This window comes from Haliotis asinina, chromosome 2 (assembly GCF_037392515.1).
Source record: "Haliotis asinina isolate JCU_RB_2024 chromosome 2, JCU_Hal_asi_v2, whole genome shotgun sequence".
Classification (NCBI taxonomy): Eukaryota; Metazoa; Mollusca; class Gastropoda; order Lepetellida; family Haliotidae; genus Haliotis; species Haliotis asinina.
In genome coordinates this window covers 89169392-89192787 of record NC_090281.1, presented here as the reverse complement: position 1 = coordinate 89192787, position 23396 = coordinate 89169392, and the positions used below count along the sequence as shown (strand labels likewise).

Sequence of the window (23396 nt, the reverse complement as noted above, 5' to 3'; positions counted from 1 at the left end):
GATGTCAGTCACTGGATTATCAAGTTCAGATCATTACCAAACCACAGTCATTTCAGTTGAAACATATCTGGATGGTATCATGAGCATTTTGTATTTCTCGTATCAGCCACTTGTTTTATGTAGCATTTGACTTTAGTATTTGACATTTAGAAATATGTCCTATCGAGAGATATCGAGAGAGAGAGACAAATAGAGAGAGAGAGAGAGAAAGAAAGAGAGAGAGAGAGAGGGTTGTGACAGTTATGGGTAGAGGAGTGAGGAGAGACTAGTTGTGTCTCTCGCTACCTAAGCCTTAAATATACAAGGAAGCACTGTGATACATAGACACATTTAACGCGTACCAATCATCCAACTGACCTCACCATGAGTAAGATTCAAATAGGAAAGAGGAAGATTTGTAGTGTTAGGCAGAGAGTCTGTATAATGCGAGATGGGGCCCGCTTGGGTGGGACTTGTCGGTGTGGTGTGTTCTCTGCTTTTGGGACAATGTCATACAGCTGAAAGTAAGTCATGATCTGGTTATAACAGATATAACACCATTTCAGTTAACAGCATGAGTTGTAGTGTTTCTAACAGCATTAAGACGATATAGCCTAAAGCATGCCTCAATCGATATGTTATAGTTGGGTGACAAACAACTATCACTGCCATGATGAGTGAGTGAGTGAGTGAGTGAGTGAGTGAGTGAGTTCAGTTTTACGCCGCACTCAGCAATAATACAGCTATATGGTGGCGGCCTGTAAATAATCGAGCCTGGACCAGACAATCCAGTGATCAACAGCATGAGCATCGATCTGCACAAATGGCAACCAATGACGTGTGTCTACCAAGTCATCAAGCCTGACCACCAGATCCCGTTAGTCGCCTCTTACGTGAAGCATAGTCGGCTTTGATGGCAAGCATAGGTTGCTGAAGACCTATTCTACACCGGAGCTTCACGGGTCACTGCGGCGATGATGATGATGATGATGACGATGATGATGATGATGTGTATCAAACCTCTGTCGCGTAATCAGTATGCTGTTTTTTCCTCTCAAGGCTGTGGTCACACATACAGAAACACATCAGGATCATTCACCATCCCATACACCTCCAGTAATAAATACCGAAACGGGATAACATGCACGTATACCATTACCACTGGATCTACCTTAGTCAGCCTCTCATTCGAAGACTTCGAAACAGAGCAGAGATTTGATTATGTTAAGGTAAGTGAAGGTAGATGCTCTGATTGTATGTGATACACAGCAAATGATCACGTGATCATGTTCATTTTTTATCTTGTTTTGAAATGCAGAAGCATCCTACTCAAGCACCCTTTATCTTTGAGGATTTCAAACACTCTGATTCTGAAGCGTTGGATATTGACCATCAACGCTTCACAGACAAAATAGTATATTGTTTCATGAATAGGATGGGTATTGAAGTTTAGAATTAGATTTCACGGCATCAACTACAACAATCCTTCATTCCATCACTGTCCATGTACTCATCCGTCAAGCCAGTTCCTCATTATTCTGTTTCATCAGCAGGTATATATATGTGGCTGCATTGTGCAGTTGCAATTCACACCGACACAAGTTCTAGATGCTGAAATCGAGGCTTGCGTTTTGTCTCTTGACCGGCAATTATTTGCCCAAAGACTACACTTTTAATGGCACACGTCTTACGATAAGACAAGGCAATGTTGAGATATTCAAGTACGTTTTAAGTTTGTGTTGTGCATTTTTATCAAGTAAGTATATAGAATTGACCACGTTAAGATTATCATTATCGACATTTTCGACTGACTTTTACTTCATGTCCTTCCGTCCTGCTGAGAGGGTACATAAGTCCCGAAACATTCAAAATCAGTGTAAATCCAGCTAGGGTCCTATGTAGGTAGCAAAGGTACTGTAAGTCCCCATGGTCCCTAGCATGGTGATCTACCTTTTGATGTTGTGTTTCTGATAGCATTAAGACGACATTGCTTAAAACATGTCGACATTAACAGGAGATCTGTAGCCTGTTTACATATTGTATTGTCCAAATGGTGATATTAGTTTTCATTTTCGACGTAAGTTGTAATTCTGCATGTGATATTCTAGCTGTTATGTTGTCCTTCATTGACAGGTTGTTATAATATATAATATACATATATTTCATTTCAATGTCAAATTAGTGCCGGTGTGACGTTAAATATTAACTCACTCACACATTTCATTCTATTAAATTTCCCCCAAACCTCACTTTGAGTTCATGTTTGATATAAACGTAGATCATTTTGAAAAGTATTTGTCCCTGTTCGAAGCCCGAAAGGAGCAATGTTGCTGAGAAATGACCCTATTAACTGTATTCCACAGCTTACGTAAAAATGCTATGTTCAAAAGCTATGTCTTGGGGCTTTGGAGTGTAGACTGCGTGTCATTTGTTATATATGCAATAACGTGCTTACTTAAAGCATACTATACTCTGTTCGTTTTGGGTTTTACAAAAAATCCCAATTTTACATGTTAACACAATTTTACAGCGTATAATTGTTACCATGTGTTGTGAACATGACCACGAAAGTAAAACGGTAGATATTAGACCACGGTGCAATGCAGTTTATGTAATGTAATCTGTTTCAAGGTGACAGTAATGATATAAAGTTTAATTTGCATGTAAAGAGTGTGCTGGCAGAATGCAAGCGATACTGGAAATGCACCATTCCCACACACCTTGAAGGAGCGAGGTTCTGCACATAGTGATAGATACGTATGGAACCCACTCCTTGTGACAGTAACTTGGGCTCCGTGATATTCACAAACACAATGTGTTTCTGTTGCACAGATATATGATGCTGGCGGCTTTCTGCGGACTTCTCTGACGGGTCGTTTGGGTGATCTCACTCTGCACCCCGCATCGTATTTGAAAGTGGTTTTCACTTCAGATTCCTCTGGAAGTTACAGAACATTTGAGGCTGTGTGGAAGGAATGTAATGGTTGGTTTCTTAACAACTGAAACAAGCTCCCAATTTACAGTGACAAAAGCATATATGAAAGCATGGGGCCTATTATCTCGCTCTGTGAAATGGTTGCACTCTGACTAGCTTGCCACAAACCCTCTGAGAAAGAATGATGACAATTATCTTTATGGATGTACAAATTATGCAGCTTCTTTCATTCTGTGAAAGGCGACATTTCATTTTTCAAAACTTCAGCCCCGAAATTGACCATTAAAGATGAAATCCTCTTCTGTACAGTATAGTTTACTGAATCATTTGGTATGTCCTAATATTATTCGAAAGAGACAACTTAATATTTTGACCAATTGCTTATGATGCCAAATGTCCGTTCGGTTAACTCAATGTATAGTAAACAAAAAGGTGAAACGTCTCGTGTAATACTTTATGTCCCATACATACTGTTACGGTTAAGAATCTACCGTTACAAACAATGTAAGAAATCCCCTGTGAACCAGCAAAACAGAACAAAGACAAGTTTAAAATATTCAGATATTGTATTAATTAGAAACGAGAGAGCAAGTTATACAAAGTCACAAGTCAGTATCACAATGCTGATTTCAAATACAATACAAATGAGACAAAATCTAAGGCAATGGGTAAAAAAATACAATAGAGCAAACTCACCAAAGTCTTAGATTAATCTGGTCTGTGGCACTAATGAGTGTACACTAAAACAGGATTAGGCATTAATATGCGCTTGGTGAGCCCGCAAAAGTCAACGGTAGCATGACTGCATCATTTTTTATGTCAGATGGACTAGCCATCTGTATTTGAGCTTCTTCAGTACCACGTATATCTCTAGCCAGATTTGATTATCCTCGGCAAGTGACGTCACGCGTAGCCATAACTGTTCGATGCCCACGTGGGTTTACTCCCATTACACAGATCTTACTCGTTTACTCCCATAACACAGACCTTACTAATCACGGATGCAACCAGTCACAAGTGTTATTTAAACGAGTCTGCGTTTTAAAAAGATACCCCAAGTGTCCTCAGGTTGTGAATTGTCTGTCTACTGCTCCTCATAACACCATGCAACAGCCACACTAGACTGGCCAGACTGTCGCATTCCAATTCCAGGTTTACGTTCAACAAGAGAAATGTTTATTGCTCACAAATTGTGAAAGTGTTGTTTTTTTGGGGTCTTTTTGGGTTTTTTTGTTTTGTTTTTTCTGATCACCCACAATTTCTGCAAATGTTTGGTGGTTAGGCACATGGAATAGAGGGTAGCGTGTTCACACACGAGCCTCCTACATGCATTCTGTGTGATCCACCATATTTGATGCGTCATATTAGATCTGGTCATGGCGGAATTCGCCATTTTAACTACCTTCAACAACCGGTTTTCAGTTTAAATCAATATAATTCATTTCTTCACGTGTGCAACATTTGGTTGAGTATTTTACACATGGTCACCTCTCATGTTCTTATGTATAGCGCTATCTCCTTTCAGTTGCTACATTCGGTCTTTCAACTTCACCTTACACCTTCCAAGTACAAGAGTCATCGAACTTCAGTGTGAACTGTAGTAGGTATACGACGTGGGGCAATTTGTCAACACCAACCTACAAGTGGACCCGTGGCGGGAAGACCGTCAGCACCGGCGCGGTTATAGTGACAAGAAACATAAGTAGGAGTCAAGCAGGAAACTACTTATGTACAGCTAGACACGCAGCAGGATCCGCTTCAGTCAACATCAGTGTTGATGTACAACGTGAGTAGAAGACTACTTTAAACACATACTTATATATCTAATATACATATGATTTTCATACTGGCCTAGACTAGGTTTATTTGCAAACTAGATCATGCAGGTGTGATATCCCTGAAACAAATATATGCTCATGATATTATCACAACTGAACAATCGACTCTGCCTTTAGCAGAGATTTCAGTTGAATGCGAAAAGTGTTTTGTCACTTCTATGTCTTTTCACCGTAAAGAAATAAGGAATCTGTTTCTGTGAATAGTAAAGACTGGATAGTCTTAGGCATTGTCTATTTATGTTTAAGTGACGTTTAGATACTCATCTTCCACGGGACGGGAAACATGTCACATTAGAGAGATACTGAAGATTATCACCAGAAGAACGACATAATTTTATGTATTTCCCAAAGATGTGTCATGGATTTTTTTAAAAAAAATTGTTTGCCATCTTCTGTCAACAGTATGCCTCAACCAAACGTATCATCTCATTACAGATGCGCCTTCAATAGACGGACCGTCGGTGTATAAACTGACAGAGCATTCACTACTTGAGATAGACTGTAGCGACTACACCACACCTGGCAGTCCTCCATTTACGAGCTATACATGGACCTATGATGGTTCTACTGTCACCCACTGGGGCATACTTTATAGAAGCTCCATCAGCCGGCGGCAGGGGGGAGAGTACACGTGTACTGCCAGCAACACTCAGGGGTCAGACTCTCATTCAGTAAATGTTGATGTACAATGTAAGTAACGCTTGCAATTATATTTCCTTTCTACAAATCGCATCCCTCTTTTTTCATTAGGAATGAAAGCTGGTTCGCGCATTGTTGAACAATATGCATACACATAACAGATCATAATTGAGTCCCGGAAAGCCAATCTGAAACTCTTGGAAATATGGCCAGTTTCTGACAAAATTAAACATGCTAGCATCATGAATATATGCTGATGATATTGAAAGGAAAAGTACAATTTGAATGCAAAAAACATGTTTCTCCCTTTCTCTCCTTTAGTTTCAGAGGTTGCAAATGAATGAAAGTGTGACTATAAGTATTTGGCACGAAATCAACTTAAGTTTACTTAATTCAGCTTATTATAGCGTTATTAATATCTTCATTGTTTGCATGTATTGTGAAAATGAACAGTCAGAAGTAGTACATGTAGACACCTGGGCCCTTATTTTCGAAACGTTCGTAGCCCTAAGAATTCTTAACTTTGATCGTAGCCAATGTGTTAAGAATGGGCTTAAAAAGTTCGTAGGGCTACGAACGTTTCGAGAATAGCTAGCCCGTTTCGCAAGCATAGTTATCTTTGTGTACGTGTACTTACATGTATATGATAGTATCCCATTTAAGTAGTTCGATGTTTATATCGGTCACTGGCTTTATCGGTCCCTGACCACCGCCATAAAGCTAATAAATTGTTCGGTGCGGCGTTAAACAACAAGATTACATGAGATAAAACGTGAGTTCTAAGAATGATTGACTGAAGCAGAGGATCCCAAAGTAAACGTTATCTGCTATCAAAAGGACTACGACGAATAAACAATTCCAGTAGGTTTATTCCTCAAATAACCCTCCATTTATTATTATTATTATTATTATTTTTTACAGATTAAAAATTGAAATGCAGCAGAGAGGGTTCGGGTGATCCTGGCACAGTCAGGCTGGTCAAGCTCATCATCAGCTCAGGGCCCTCGCCCCCTCTACACGCAGCCCAGACAGCGAATGGGACTTCTCCCAGGAAACACTGCCTAGTCGAACCCACCAAGAACTTTTCGGAGAATATGAAGGCTCCCCAACACTGCAGCCTTCTGCATTACCCAGATTGTCAGAAGGGCTGTGCTCCCGGTGGAGAACCCGGGCACTCTCCTCATCTGCGCCAAGAGATCAGGAGGTACCAAACCAAGGGCACCGAGAACAATGGGGAGCCTGACGACAGTGTACTTGGGATGCAAGCGAGACATTTCAAAGGCGAGGTCCGCATATTTATCATGCTTTTCCTGAATCTTGCCAATCACATTGCTGTCAAAAGGGACAGAAAATTCAATGATATAAATAATTTCATTGGCTTTATCAAAAAGGACAAGATCAGGTTTGTTGGCTGGAATTCGTCTCAGGCTGTATATTGGCCTATTCCAGAGAAGTTTGTAGCTGTCATTTTCCAGGACGCCCTGGACATGCTCAGGGTCGTACCATGGATGGACCTCGGAGTCAAAGCCACAGGCATGGCGGAGACGATAATAAAAGCAGCGAGCCATGCCATCATGTCTTTTAAGATATGCTGTTTGTGCCAAGGAAGGGCATCCACTAACAAGGTGTTGGACAGTCTCTGTAAATTGATTGCAAAGACGACATTTCATATTGATATTTTCTTTAAGAATCACATTCTGGCGATTGCGAGTGGGAAGTGACTGGTCCTGAGCAGCAAAAAGGAAGCCCTCAGTTTCACATTTGAGACCAGCCGACTTCATCCAGGCGAAGGAGTCGCTTGGATTGCTGTTCTGTTCCACACACTGCATATACACACGATGCAATGGCTTCTCAGACAGCTTCTCCACAAAGGACTATTATTATTATTATGTTTAACAGATTAAAAATTTTACAGAGTACAGCAGGGAGGGTTCGGGTGATCCTGGCATGTCAGTCTGGTAAGGCTCGTCATCAGCTCAGGGCCCTTGCCCCATCTACATGCAGCCCAGACAGTGAATGGGACTTCTCCCAGGAAACTCTGCCCAACAAAAACGTTCCAGAAAATATGTAGAATCCCTAGCAATGCAGCCTTCTTTAATACCCATAAGCCCTGTGCTCCCTGTGGAGAACCCGGGCACTCTCCTGATCGGCGCCAAGGGCACCGAAAACAATGCGCAGTCTGACGACAGTGTACTTGGAATGCAAGCAAGACATTTCAAAGGCGAGGCCCGCATATTTTGCATGCTTTTCACGAATCTTGCCAATCACATTGCTGTCAAAAGGGACAGAAACTTCAATGATATGTATAAATTCATTGGCTTTATCAAAAGAACAAGATGAGGTTTGTCCGCTGGACTTCTTCTGAGGCTGTATATGGGCCTATTCCTTAAGAGGTTTGGAAGCATCATTTTCCCTGAGGCCCTTGACGTGTCCAGGGTTGTACCATGGATGGACCTTGGCGTCAAAGCCAGAGGCATGGCGGAGACGATAGTAAAAGCAGGGAGCCATGCCATGTCTTTTAAGATATGCTTTTTGTTCAAAGGAAGGGCATCCACTGACAAGATGCTTGGAGAGTTTCTGTAAATTCATTGTAAGTCAACATTTCATGTTAATATGTTCTTTGAGAATCTCATTTAGGCGATTTGAGTGGGACGTGACTGGTCTTGAGCAGCGAAAAGGAAGTCCTCAGTTTCATATTTTAGACCCGCCGACTTCATCCAGGCGAAGGAGTCACTAGGACTGTTATTCTGTTCCACACACTGCATGTACCAACGATGGAATGGCTTCTCAGACAGCTTCTTCACAAAAGATTTCACCTGGATTAGTCTCACCATTGTACCTTCCAGCAGTACTTTACCATCAACAAAATCAGCTCAGAATAGCTGTGGGATACCTTGCTGTCATCGTGAGTCATGTCATGCATCACCAAAGGATCACCCAATAAATAGATATGCGCAAATGGTACACAATAAAATTCTATCCTGAATTAATCAAACACCGTTGCCCTGTATTGAACGGTATGTATAAACGATTAAGAGAGGAACGAGGGAGGTGGGCTTTGTTATCAGACATGATCCTTCTAGTCAGGCGGTGAAGACTCTGGACAACTCTTTTGTTCAATTAACTGTTTAAGAGGAATAGGAAAGGACTAGCACAGTTCACTTTTCGTGGTTTTGATTTTGTTTCGAGCGTGTAGCTTGGAGCTCCAGATTTTCTTTTACCGGGATTTATACTCGGCCCTAAAATTATCTTACATCTGGGCATTCTGGAGCTTGTCTCGAACTTGCATTCCAAGATAGGTGTAGGCCTGATCTTCCACAAGATGCTCAATAACTCCTCCCCTTTAACTTGACCGATCCATTACTATTTATGCATTTATATTTTGCAGATGGGCCTACCATTGATGGACTCCCGTTAGTCCACAAGGTGAGGGAAAAGTCTCGTCTCAAGATAGACTGCAGTAATTACACAATACCTGGCAACCCTCCAAACACACGCTACAAGTGGACCTATGGTGGATCTACTGTCAGTACAAAGGCTGTGCTTGATAGAAGGAACATCAGTAGGAGCGAGTCAGGAACGTACATCTGTTCTGTCAGAAACAACATTGTCCCATTGTATTTGCAAATGGACAGAACATCAGCGGTCAATGTATATGTACAGTGTGAGTAGCTTATGATTCTTTCATGCATTAATGATTTATGTTCATGAGCCTGTATGCTCTGGGAACATGAAACACTCGCGATGATGTGATACAGAAAACTAAGCCGCACTAATATATGACGGGGATGTGTAAATACTGGAATCTGGACCAGGCAATCCTGTAATCGACATCATGACCATCTACGCATTTGGGAACGGATAACATGTCAGTGAATCTGACCATTCGATCCTGTTTGTCGCCTCTTATTTCATTACTGACCATTGGCGGTGATCTTAAATGTCTGTGACCCAGAGAAGACGTTCTGTTGCAGAGTGGTGGGTACAGTCTTGGAGAAGTTTATGGTCAGTCAGAATGGGGACGCTAAAGTTAACTATCAGAAATTCTACAGATGAGATTTCCTCCTTGGAGAAGACTATTCCATATATCCGTGACTTTAGACTCAAAGAAAGTATTGAATTGTTCAGCTGGTTCAGAAGCAGTAGCTAATGTCGGCAGGATTACCTCAGTTTTCCTAAAAATCAGAGAGTTCAAGAATTTCTGCTGATAACGCGGTTTATTAGCAAAATCAACAATCTGTTGTCAGCAGTATGTACGCAGGGGAAGATCTGAAACAGCATTCTCCTTCACTGCATCAATCCTTTTCAGATCACGACATGCTCTGGTGTTGATATTGTGTTGATATTGTGCAGCTCTGAAGGTTAAGTACAAGGACAACCACTGATTGGTCAACGAACGTCTGTCCACCACCGTTACACTTGTATATATATGCACCACCGTTATCATCCTGTCGTATAACCACCCAGTCTAGAACATGACCTGATCTATGTGTTGCAACTTTAGCACACTGTTTCAATGATTGTGAGTCCAAAGGTTTTCCGAAATTCTGATTTGCCTGGTTCATCAAAATGTACATGAGAATTTCCAACGGAAATGGTGTTCTTTCGAGAATGTACGTACAGTGAACAATTCTTTTTTGTTTGATGGAGGTCTATCCAGACAACTTTAACTGTTGTGCTGAAGGATGTTAACGTTACATCAGTGTGTTCAAAGGGAGCACATGTACTTTTTTAAAATTCTCACACCTGATATAGAAAATTGAAGGACGGCTGATTATTCTCAAGCCTCTAACACGATTGGGTGTTTTGTTCGCTGACGAGTCGCGTTTCAGCTCAGGTGGCAGGGTAATGATGTACATACGGCGCGGTGAACGGTATGGTGCGTTGTTCAACGTCGACAGGTAGAAGAAGAGTTATGCAATGGGGAGCTATCACATATGACGGTCGGACACAGCTGTTCATTGTCAGTGGCAATGTGACAGGCCTGCAGTACAGGGATGAGATCATTGGGTCTCATGTGCAGCCATCCATTCAAGGACAGAGACGTAACCTCACACTTCAGTAAGATAATGCCCGTCCACATGTCGCTGGTGTTGTGACAGTTTTCCTGAGACAGCACAGCCAGCTAACCAGCTGTTTTCTCCGACTTTGTCCCCAGTCGTGCACACTTGGAATGAAATAGAACAACGTTTACGTCAAGCCGAGAATCAGCCATTGACGGTAACTGAATTGGGGCAAGGGTTGGATCTGAATTTGAAGAACATTCCTCAAGCTTTCGTCCATCGTTTAGTGTCGTCTATGCGTCATCGATTGATTGTACGCCTGCACTAACGCCAATGGTGGACCCACACGATTAGTGAACTGACATTTGACACCACATCTCTTCATGGTGTCACAATGCCTAGTGTCAAATCATACAGATTTCAGTAATATCCTGTCAACATTTAACCGGTGATTAATTAAAACACAACGAATCATGTTTTTATCTTTTGGCATTAAACGAAATGGCATATCAATTAATTCACAGTTACTTTGTTCCAGTGGCAATAAAGTTCCATGTTATGCTTGAGGTAGTCTTCATCAAAATAGTTCACATTTTAACCGTGATAGTTCCCTCCATACAAATTAAGAATGCAAATTATATGCAATAAAGGATCACTGTGCTCGTCAGTGGATACATGAAGTGTATACTGAAGGAAGCAAGTAAGGTCACATGTTAAAGCACAAGCGTTCCTTTAATCTTTGCCAGGTTTATTCACAAGCTTCGTATCGCACTATGGGCGAGAATCCGAGAATATATGGAGGAACAGGTTGTGCATTGATGTCCCCTTATTTCTTTCCCTCAGTATGTAAAGAATTCAATTGCTCAATGTTTTTTTCGGACTTCCAACACCACGTTTTTATTGGTTAACAGAGACGTCAGTGAGACACAAACACTCGTATATTTGTTTCAACATGGCAAATTAGTACCGCATTGAAGATTGTGAAGTTATGGCAAAGGAAACGTCTCCGTGACCTATTATGTTTACTTGACACCTGCATTTTGGTTGTTTCAGACACAGACGAACGTCGACTGATTATTGTAGAGGAGGACGTTAAGGCGACGTTCACCGTGTCCTGTCGTGTTAACTTGAAAACTGTATTTTGGTTGTTTCGGACTCAGACGAACGTCGACTGATTAGTGTAGAGGAGGACGTTAAGGCGCCGTTCACCGTGTCCTATCGTGTTTACTTGACACCTGTATTTTGGCTGTTTCAGACATCGATGAACCTCGACTGATTATTGTAGAGGAGGAAGTTGTGGCCAGGTTCACCGTGTCCTATCGTGTTTACTTGACACCTGTATTTTGGTTGTTTCAGACATCGATGAACCTCGACTGATTATTGTAGAGGAGGAAGTTGTGGCCAGGTTCACCGTGTCCTATCGTGTTTACTTGACACCTGTATTTTGGCTGTTTCAGACATCGATGAACCTCGACTGATTATTGTAGAGGAGGAAGTTATGGCCAGGTTCACCGTGTCCTATCGTGTTTACTTGACACCTGTATTTTGGTTGTTTCAGACATCGATGAACCTCGACTGATTATTGTAGAGGAGGAAGTTGTGGCCAGGTTCACCGTGTCCTATCGTGTTTACTTGACACCTGTATTTTGGTTGTTTCAGACATCGATGAACCTCGACTGATTATTGTAGAGGAGGAAGTTGTGGCCAGGTTCACCGTGTCCTATCGTGTTTACTTGACACCTGTATTTTGGCTGTTTCAGACATCGATGAACCTCGACTGATTATTGTAGAGGAGGAAGTTGTGGCCAGGTTCACCGTGTCCTATCGTGTTTACTTGACACCTGTATTTTGGTTGTTTCAGACATCGATGAACCTCGACTGATTATTGTAGAGGAGGAAGTTGTGGCCAGGTTCACCGTGTCCTATCGTGTTTACTTGACACCTGTATTTTGGTTGTTTCAGACATCGATGAACCTCGACTGACTATTGTAGAGGAGGAAGTTAAAGAGAACGACACCGTCACCATGTCGTGTGAGGTTGCCAGCAACCCTACTGCAAAACTGGTGATCAGAAAATACTACAATGTGCGAAATGGGAAACGCACCAATCGTGTCTCCCGCACCATAATAAGAGCTGGGTGTTTAGATTCCGGAAGGTACATTTGTTCAGCTGTAAATACAGTTGCTGGACGTGATGATTCCAAGACACTGAATGTGTTATGTGAGTAGACGTCATCTTACACAAAATGTCCATTACCAATCCAATAGGCATTATTGTTCGAACACCGTTTTCCTCACGGAACTGAATCAACAACAGCAACATTCAATATTGCTATATTACGGTGGTCTGTAAACAACACACTATTCAGTGATTGACATCTTGAGCGTCGATCTACGCAGTTGGGATACGGTGACAACTGTCAACCAAAACATCGACTCTGATTACATAGGGTAGCTGCATGAAGACAATTGTAATGCAGATTTTCATGGATCTTTTCTTTTGAAGGATGCATCATCAAAATGTTTGCATTTGCTGTAGTTATTTGCCAACGATTGCAATAATAAAAACTGCGAAACGAAAGGTAGGGAGAGGGGCTTTTGCGACCGGTGTTAAACTGGAGGAAGAATTTTAGAAAGGCAATAAAAGGCATTTCCTTATTCATACGAAATATGTGCTTAGACATATATTGAAGGAAAGAAATAAGGGATCGTGTGAAATCACAAGTGTTCCTATTGCTATTTCCAGGTTTCTTCACAAGCTATATAATACAAAGCTCGTGGAGAAACCTTGAAAAAAAATGGAACACTTGTCCTTTCCTGTGATCCGTAATTTTTTTCCTTCAGTACATTTAACAATGATGCAGTTATTTGATGACTTTCCTTCTTCGTGGTATTCAGACTCAACTGTTCATTTAGTGTTATTAAAAATGTTTACGGTAGAATTCCCTAATTGCCAGTCGTATAAATATGTCCGGGGAAATCTATTTATAAATACATAAGTTATGCATAAATGTAAGCATTGTCTATTTAAATGAACATTTTCTTTCGACTGTGACACAGTTATGTGTTTCTATAAATTGCTCATCCTTCATGGTCAGCTGTGTTTGTCCACCACAGGTTCTCCCCGTCAAGATCACAGGAAACAGCTGGACAGTGTGGTGACCGGTCACAAAAACCAATCAGTATCTTTCAGGGCAGACATCATAGCCAACCCCCGACCTAACTTCACCTGGTACAGGTATGACGGACAGGTTATGTCGTCTGTCATTAATGGGGCAAGCAGATCATACGATACAAGCATAGAGTCCATTCTACAGATCAACATCACCTCAGATGATGACTATGGACACTACTATGTCGAAGCTGAAAACAGTGAAGGCAGAGTGATGCTTCCATTTACTCTAACTGCTGCATGTGAGTTTATGTATTTGCCTCCATATTGTTTTCTTAAGAGACGCCAGCCTGTATATAATCGCGTTGGGACCAATACAGCAACTGACGTCTTGAGCAAAGATTGACGCGACTGGAATACGATGACATGATCGACGCGACTGGAATACGATGACGTGATCGACGCGACTGGAATACGATGACATGATTGACGCGACTGGAATACGATGACATGATTGACGCGACTGGAATACGATGACATGATTGACGCGTCTGGAATACGATGACATGATCGACGCGACTGGAATACGATGACGTGATTGACGCGACTGGAATACGATGACATGATTGACACGACTGGAATACGATGACGTGATCGACACGACTGGAATACGATGACGTGATCGACACGACTGGAATACGATGACATGATTGACGCGACTGGAATACGATGACATGATCGACGCGACTGGAATACGATGACGTGATTGACGCGACTGGAATACGATGACATGATTGACACGACTGGAATACGATGACGTGATCGACACGACTGGAATACGATGACGTGATCGACACGACTGGAATACGATGACGTGATCGACGCGACTGGAATACGATGACGTGATTGACGCGACTGGAATACGATGACATGATTGACACGACTGGAATACGATGACGTGATCGACACGACTGGAATACGATGACGTGATCGACACGACTGGAATACGATGACGTGATCGACGCGACTGGAATACGATGACGTGATTGACGCGACTGGAATACGATGACATGATTGACACGACTGGAATACGATGACGTGATCGACACGACTGGAATACGATGACGTGATCGACACGACTGGAATACGATGACGTGATCGACGCGACTGGAATACGATGACATGATCGACGCGACTGGAATACGATGACATGATTGACGCGACTGAAATACGATGACGTGATCGACACGACTGGAATACGATGACGTGATTGACGCGACTGGAATACGATGACATGATTGACGCGACTGGAATACGATGACGTGATTGACGCGACTGGAATACGATGACGTGATCGACGCGACTGGAATACGATGACATGATTGACGCGACTGGAATACGATGACATGATTGACGCGACTGAAATACGATGACGTGATCGACACGACTGAAATACGATGACGTGATCGACACGACTGGAATACGATGACATGATTGACGCGACTGGAATACGATGACGTGATTGACGCGACTGGAATACGATGACGTGATCGACGCGACTGGAATACGATGACATGATTGACGCGACTGGAATACGATGACATGATTGACGCGACTGAAATACGATGACGTGATCGACACGACTGAAATACGATGACGTAATCGACACGACTGGAATACGATGACATGATTGACGCGACTGGAATACGATGACGTGATTGACGCGACTGGAATACGATGACGTGATCGACGCGACTGGAATACGATGACATGATCGACGCGACTGGAATACGATGACATGATTGACGCGACTGAAATACGATGACGTGATCGACACGACTGGAATACGATGACGTGATTGACGCGACTGGAATACGATGACATGATTGACGCGACTGGAATACGATGACATGATCGACGCGACTGGAATACGATGACATGATCGACGCGACTGGAATACGATGACATGATTGACGCGACTGGAATACGATGACATGATTGACGCAACTGGAACACGATGACATGATCGACGCGACTGGAATACGATGACATCATCGACGCGACTGGAATACGATGACGTGACTGATGCGACTGGAATACGATGACGTGATCGACGCGACTGGAATACGATGACATGATTGACGCGACTGGAATACGATGACATGATCGACGCGACTGGAATACGATGACGTGATTGACACGACTGGAATACGATGACGTGATTGACGCGACTGGAATACGATGACGTGATTGACGCGACGGGAATACGATGACATGATTGACGCAACTGGAATACGATGACGTGATTGACGCAACTGGAATACGATGACGTGATTGACGCGACTGGAATACGATGACATGATCGACACGACTGGAATACGATGACATGATTGACGCGACTGGAATACGATGACATGATCGACGCGACTGGAATACGATGACGTGATTGACACGACTGGAATACGATGACATGATTGACGCGACTGGAATGCGATGACATGATTGACGCGACGGGAATACGATGACGTGATTGACGCGACTGGAATACGATGACATGATAGACACGATGACGTGATTTACGCGACTGGAATACGATGACATGATCGACGCGACTGGAATACGATGACATGATTGACGCGACTGGAATACGATGACGTGATTGACGCGACTGGAATACGATGACGTGATTGACGCAACTGGAATACGATGACATGATCGACGCGACTGGAATACGATGACGTGATCGACGCGACGGGAATACGATGACATGATCGACGCGACTGGAATACGATGAAGTGATTGACGCAACCGGAATACGATGACGTGATTGACGCAACTGGAATACGATGACGTGATTGACGCAACTGGAAAACGATGACGTGATTGACGAGGCTGGAATACGATGACATGATCGACGCGACTGGAATACCATGACGTGATTGATGCGACTGGAATACGATGACATGATCGACGCGACTGGAATACGATGACGTGATTGACGCGACTGGAATACGATGACGTGATTGATGCGACTGGAATACGATGACGTGATCGACACGACTGGAATACGATGACATGATCGACGCGACTGGAATACGATGACGTGATCGACACGACTGGAATACGATGACATGATCGACGCGACTGGAATACGATGACGTGATTGACGCGACTGGAATACGATGACGTGATTGACGCAACTGGAATACGATGACATGATCGACGCGACTGGAATACGATGACGTGATTGACGCGACGTGATTGACGCGACTGGAATACGATGACATGATTGACGCGACTGGAATACGATGACGTGATTGACGCGGCTGGAATACGATGACATGATCGACGCGGCTGGAATACGATGACGTGATTGACGCAACTGGAATACGATGACGTGATCGACACGACTGGAATACGATGACATGATTGACGCGACTGGAATACGATGACATGATTGACGCGACTGGAATACGATGACATGATTGACGCGACGTGATTGACGCGACTGGAATACGATGACATGATCGACGCGACTGGAATACGATGACGTGATTGACGCGACTGGAATACGATGACATGATTGACGCGACGTGATTGACGCGACTGGAATACGATGACATGATCGACGCGACTGGAATACGATGACGTGATTGATGCGACTGGAATACGATGACATGCATCAACCAGGTCAGCGAGCCGGACAGGTTGAAGTGTACGATCTGATACCCAATGGCATGCTTCAAACAGTTCAAAATCAACATTGAGGAGTTCGGTAAGATAAGTGAGTGAGTGAGTTATTATTTAGCGTTACATCGGCAATATTTCAGCCATACTGTGACGAGAGCAATCTAGTTTATATTAATTTGAAAATCAGTAAAGTCTGAACGTAAAAACCTGTCGTCGAACGACAGTAAAATACTAGATTATCACAGCTATATACATTTAAAGCTAATAGGCTGCCATACAGAGAAAACATTACAGACAGTACAAAATAGAAACGGGCAGGGAGATACCTGTACTAGGGACCATGGGGACTTTGCTACCTGCATGGACCCTAGCTGGATTTACACCATCCCTTCAGCCATTGGTGACAGATGACAAATCTAGTCATGGATTAAACGTACACATATTCTACGATTTAACAAAGTTAAACGTAACATAAATACGTTGGTCATCGATCCAGCTGATGTACCCCTTCGTGACCAATGAACACCTTATAATGTAAGGTATCGAGTAACGTCAGAAGGTATGGCATGTCCAAAACTAAACGTCCAGAGACACTCCTGTCCCTGTCGACCTGTTTGGAATTGCAGTGTTTTCACCTCTATTGCTAATGTTAGCACATGGTAAAACAATAGACACACCTTGCAGTGTGAAGCTGACTCGTCAGTAATCACTGACTACCACAACCATATAGTATGTCACTGATTCCGACCGCTTACAAAATATTGCATGGTACAACTCCATGTCGTTCATATTTTTTTATTGCTGTCTTTTCTTTTCCCACAGCCCCACCCGCTGCACCTTCACAAGTCCGATTGTTGGTAGTGGGGGACACGTCGGTGTCACTAAACTGGATCTCGGGCTACAACGGCGGAGCGAACCAGACATTCATGTTGCAGTACAAATCAGAGACACACCCAATTTGGTCAGTATGGAGAGATGACATCACTGATCCAGGAAGAGGGGGATTGGTCAAGGAAGACGTCCAGTCGCTGACACCGGCCACAACATACCAGTTCCATCTATACGGCGTCAATGTCTACGGTGATGGGGAAGGCGTCACCATCACAACAACTACATCATGTAGGTATTGTTTAATTCTCCATGATATAATTTGGAGGTGGGCGTGACCTGGTGTCTCAACGGTGAAAAGGTAGGCTCACCACACCGATAAACGGATTCGATACAGTCTTGAAGTTCAAGAGGGGAGTAGATTGTGTAGTATGCGTGTGCGTGTGCGTGTGCGTGTGAGTGTGCGTGCTACCGTATTGTTGGGGAAGGGGGTGGCAAAACCTAAGATTCGGAAACAATGTCTTCCGGCCACGATATTAGTTGAATGCTGTTAAGTACAACGTACTATCAAAACTCACTGACGTTTAGTATTCAGTATATCTGAACACAATTCTTTCATATTTCAAAATGATTGTTACACTTGCGTAATTGGGAGATTTCTTATAAATCAATAATTAAATCCACCATGGACTACGACATTACATCATGAGGAGTAATACTCTTTCAGTTTAATCCGAAGCATTTAAAACACGTGCATGATCCATAAGCAGTGATGGGTGATACCTCCCTAGTCCCAATCCATATTAGCAATACGGCTATCGTTTCAGCTTGTGGAACAAAGTCCCTGTATCTGTTACCTCTAACCACACAGGTGGATCCAGTGGGGGGCGTAGGGGTGCATCAACTCAAACAATCTGCTCAGTGCAGCATGACGCAAATATCGTCATGAGCCTAAAACTTCAATCGCTTGCCCGAGAAACCGCACGCAAAATCTCCAAATCATCGTCATGGAGAAATGGCAGATAAACATCATAGGATGAGGAATAAACATTGTATTTATCGAGCCTTGGCGAGCTACATACATGGTGTTTATTCCTAATGCAAGACATTAGCCATCCCAGTACACAGGAGTGTGATAACCTGTTTATCATTACAATGTCATTCGTATTTTGTAACTTTAAAAAAGTCAAATGCCACAAATCATGAAAATCACTTCGTGGAATGTCAATGACGTCACAAATATGTGCTTAGTAAAACCAAACGTCACAGATCCGGTGACAAAATTTTCTCTTGATCACTGAATGCGTCAGGTCATCTAGTCCCCAGTAGGTTTTTTGTGTTAAAGCACGTATTACTGCTTTCAACAACGTATCAGCAAATTTTAGCTTACATTTGAAAAATAGCTACAAACTCGCTTGTAACTTCAGAAACCTTCAGTTTACTATTTGAACAACAAATACACTTTCATGTTCGCGTGAAAATGTGCACCTTGATTCCTGTGCCGTCCCTTCGCTAACAGTGACTGTAGGTCGGGGTTGGTATCTTTGAGAGCATATGAACGTTTATCCTCGCTTTGTAATCCACTCCATCTAACATAACAAGGCATGAATTTTCAGTGGTCAAAGCACTGTCAGTACCGTAACGACGTCCGTCAAACCGGGCACGACCGCCGACCCTTGACGCCATGCTTGTTTACACTGTGAAAGTAGTTCCTAAAATTTGCATATGACCTCTCTAATTTGTATCGATATCCGTATATGACCCCAACGGATGCCGAAAGTATCCGTTGACTTTATCCTATCGAGATCACTATTCATTGTGTGAAAATACTGTTTCCTTGCCACACAGTTGCAGCACATATTGCGTAATTCCACCAAGCATGTTTGGGACTGTTTTGATCATCATCCATCCATCTCAACTGAGATGTCTGTAGCACATTGTTATCAGACAGATTCTACTCCCGACAGAATGATGTACTTGGCAACATTTTACAGGTGTTACAAATCTAGGACTGTAGAGTTTTACCCCTCAAACAATCCCCAGTTTCTCCGGGTGTGGCTCCATCTGTCTCCAAACTAGGTATGGCTGGAAACAATTCCGACTTGAACGACATCGTCATTTCTTCCATGGAAATCGTTCAGGGCGAAAGAAGGCCTTCTACTTAACAACCCTAACATCGTTAACAGAAGGGAATCAGTATGTGGTTCCTTTTAACTTCAAATATTTTTAATGCACTCGTTGTAATGCACGGGATAACGAAAACAGAATTGTTGCAACTGCAAGTAACACTGTTTCCTATTTCTTTCTGTTCTTAGCTTCCAGTAAATTTAAATTAATGGTTGGCTTTGGAACATTCAGTGGAGCCATCGTCGTCAGCATCCTGGCCGTCGTCTGCATCTTCCTGATACGGACTTCAGGTATCCCAAGACCTGTTTTAATACCCACAAATGTTACTTAATGTTAAACGAACCAACCGATATATCTACATTGGAAAATAGTCCCCATAAGACTTCGTGCGGCATTGAATTCATCAAAGAAAACACATCCAAATGAAAGGTCGTGTGTCCAGTCTGTTATTAGTACTAGTCCTCCGAAGTGTAGCTTTTCATGTTAGACTTAAACGAGCGCTGACTGAGAAACGTCATCAACGTTAGCAATGGAGCTGCCGTGTTGGAGCCTGCCTCCATACTTATTGGTCACGTGACAACATCCCGGGGATGCATGGATTCGAAACTAACAGTTTAGTCACAGCAAGTCTCTAGCATGTCATGATAAAGTTGCCTGTACATAGGATGAATGCTAACGTCATGCATTTCTAAATATCATTTTTGTAATCGTTTTCATGTTTTGTCTTTTTACAGGAAAACGTGAGATAACCAACCCACCCGCTGGTGATATATATGACAATGTGTATACATATTCAGTTCCAAAGCGCCATTGTCAGGATGCTGGTAAGAACATGTTCATCCCCCACCTGTGTATTCTGAAGTCCAGAGTTAGATGTGATAGGGTTTTGAAATACCATTCGTAGCTTGACACTAAAACAGAAGACAAGCTCATTCCTTTCTTGTCCTGTATGTCTTACTTCTGTAGTGAAGGAGTGAGTGAGTTAAGATTTAAAGTCACATCGGCAGTATATCAGCCATACCGTGACTAAAACCAGTCATAAAATCATAATACATACATATAACAACCCAGGCAACGAAGTAAAGGTACAAATACTAGATTATCACAAATTGAGTTAAAGCTAACTGGCATATATCTATAAAAGTAGAAAACTATTTTTGAACAATACAATGTAAAAATGGGCCAAGTAGAAAACTATTTTTGAATAATACAATGTAAAAATGGGCCATTGATCGTCAACAGCTGAAAGAAAATCACTATACTACGGACCGTGGGGACGTACAATACTTTTGCTACCTGCATGAACTCTAGTTGGATTTTTATCATCCCTTCAGTCAAATTCGATTGCAGTCGAATTTAGCCAAAAATGTAATAACAAAATACTACTTTTAAAGAACCTTGAAATTTTAGATTTACATAGAATGTTTCGGTACCATCTCAGGAGGAGAATAATTTTAATGTATTTGACCCTCTTTGAGAGTACAGTCACTAAAAACCTAAGTTACTAATCTAAACTACCAATGATTAAAATAAACGTATCTCTTTATCTCTGTATGTATCGCTACCAAGTGACACATGTGACAGAGTTCAGCAAATCTATAACCACACTCCTATCACAATGATTATCCACGCTCAAGGAACCCACATCCTTACTCCAAGGAAGCTCATTTCTGTATTCACAGAAGGTATTTAAGACAAGAGGAACTGATCATATCAATTGAATTCTCAAGACCTGTAAGGATCTACTTTAAATTAGAGTAATCTCAATCGATCTGCAGACGGGAGAATAGGAAATTCTCCGGTACTGTCAAAATGTAGTTGTGCATAATGATTTCGAGTGAGACAAAAGTATGTCCGTGAGACTAAATAACGAGACAGAGACCACAGTCTGTGTCTGTCGGTGATCAGCTGCTTGGTTTGGGGAGTTCGATTCCTGGATATAACCAAAAATTACTTTTAGAATCTGTTCTGTGCCGCAAAATTGTAATCCCTTATTTTACTAAACGGTCTATCGCGTTTAACATATATGTAATAACATATTGCGTTGGAATTAAGTATTTGTATTCTATTTCAATATATTTTAAATAATCTTCATAGAAACGTCAGTGTCCAAGTCTGATGAAGTAGTGAGTAAAGTGAAGAATAAAGAAACATGGGGCAGTATATTGCTTATAACACTTCGGAAAGATAAACTACAAGAGTCAGATGGGGTTATTTAGAAAGGTCTTCTTTCGTCGGTATACGATTAAATCATACATAAACACCTCTTCTTTATCGGGCAATGATATTTTAAATATTGTGGAATATTTTATCACGATTATTATTATTATTTTACTTGGGGTTTGGGAGTGAGTAAGTGAGTTTAGTTTCACACTCAGCGATATTCCAGCTATATGACAGCGGTCTGTAAATAATCGAGTCTGGATCAGACAACCCAGTGGTCAGCAGCATGAGCATCCATCTACGCAACCCAGATACAATGACATATGTCAACCAAATCAGCGAGCCTGACCACCCGATCCCTCTTACGCCAAGCATGGGTTACTGAATACCAGTTCCAACACGTGTCTTCACGGATAGCTTAGCATGAGATTCTTTAACATCTTAGCAGTTATCTTAGTGTTACGATTCTTTAGCATCATAGCTATTCTTCTTTGCAAATTGTATCTATTTGCAGAACTGGAGTGTGTCTATGAAGTAGTGATGGGTAATGCTGAAGAAGACTTGTACTGCAACGCAGCTGGACTGAACAATGGTGACCATATTGTAGAGTAGATAGTAGGATAGATGAGGCAGTGTTTGGGTTGACAGAACCTCCACCTCCTCCCCCCACCCCGTCCTCTTTAGTCCTCCATTTACACCCGTTTTCAATGGTCAAAGTTTACTTAATGACCATTTAAAACGGGTGAAAATGGAGTGTGCGCTCTCTTTTTCTCTGGGGTGTGCACCATCCCCTGCAAATCGACTCATATCTCCATATCAGTGACACTGAAAAATTACATCAGTATATACTGGTATAAAGAGGTTAGATACCGTGATTTGTGTGCATACTGTACGTGACTGAATGTGACAGTAGGAGCGGGTATTTATTTTCCGCAGTTATTTTCCTTTATCTTGCTTATAATCATACTTCATTATATTTTGGCCACACAAGCATTTATCCTGAGGTAAGCTTGGGCAAGGTTATCACCTCTTATCAAATTTAATTAACTTATGCTCTTGAAAGTGGAGATGATGTTAATACCC

General features: G+C 42.2%; 1 protein-coding gene across 1 annotated transcript; it reads left to right on the top strand.

Annotated features, from left to right (window-relative positions):
- Positions 1-430: 430 nt before the first annotated feature.
- Positions 431-22925, top strand: LOC137272087 (neural cell adhesion molecule 2-like). Its single transcript, XM_067804451.1, has 11 exons — positions 431-445; positions 2812-2956; positions 4440-4700; positions 5188-5442; positions 8780-9055; positions 12357-12614; positions 13511-13807; positions 18018-18314; positions 20339-20440; positions 20885-20974; positions 22828-22925. Exons 1-11 carry the CDS (start codon positions 431-433, stop codon positions 22923-22925), a joined length of 2094 nt encoding a protein of 697 aa, XP_067660552.1.
- The last annotated feature ends 471 nt before the right edge of the window (positions 22926-23396 follow it).

Coding starts and splice junctions, on each gene's coding strand:
- LOC137272087 (XM_067804451.1), top strand. Junction 4,701..5,187: donor CATCAGTGTTGATGTACAAC/GTGAGTAGAAGA, acceptor ATCTCATTACAG/ATGCGCCTTCAATAGACGGA. Junction 20,975..22,827: donor GCGCCATTGTCAGGATGCTG/GTAAGAACATGT, acceptor ATCTATTTGCAG/AACTGGAGTGTGTCTATGAA.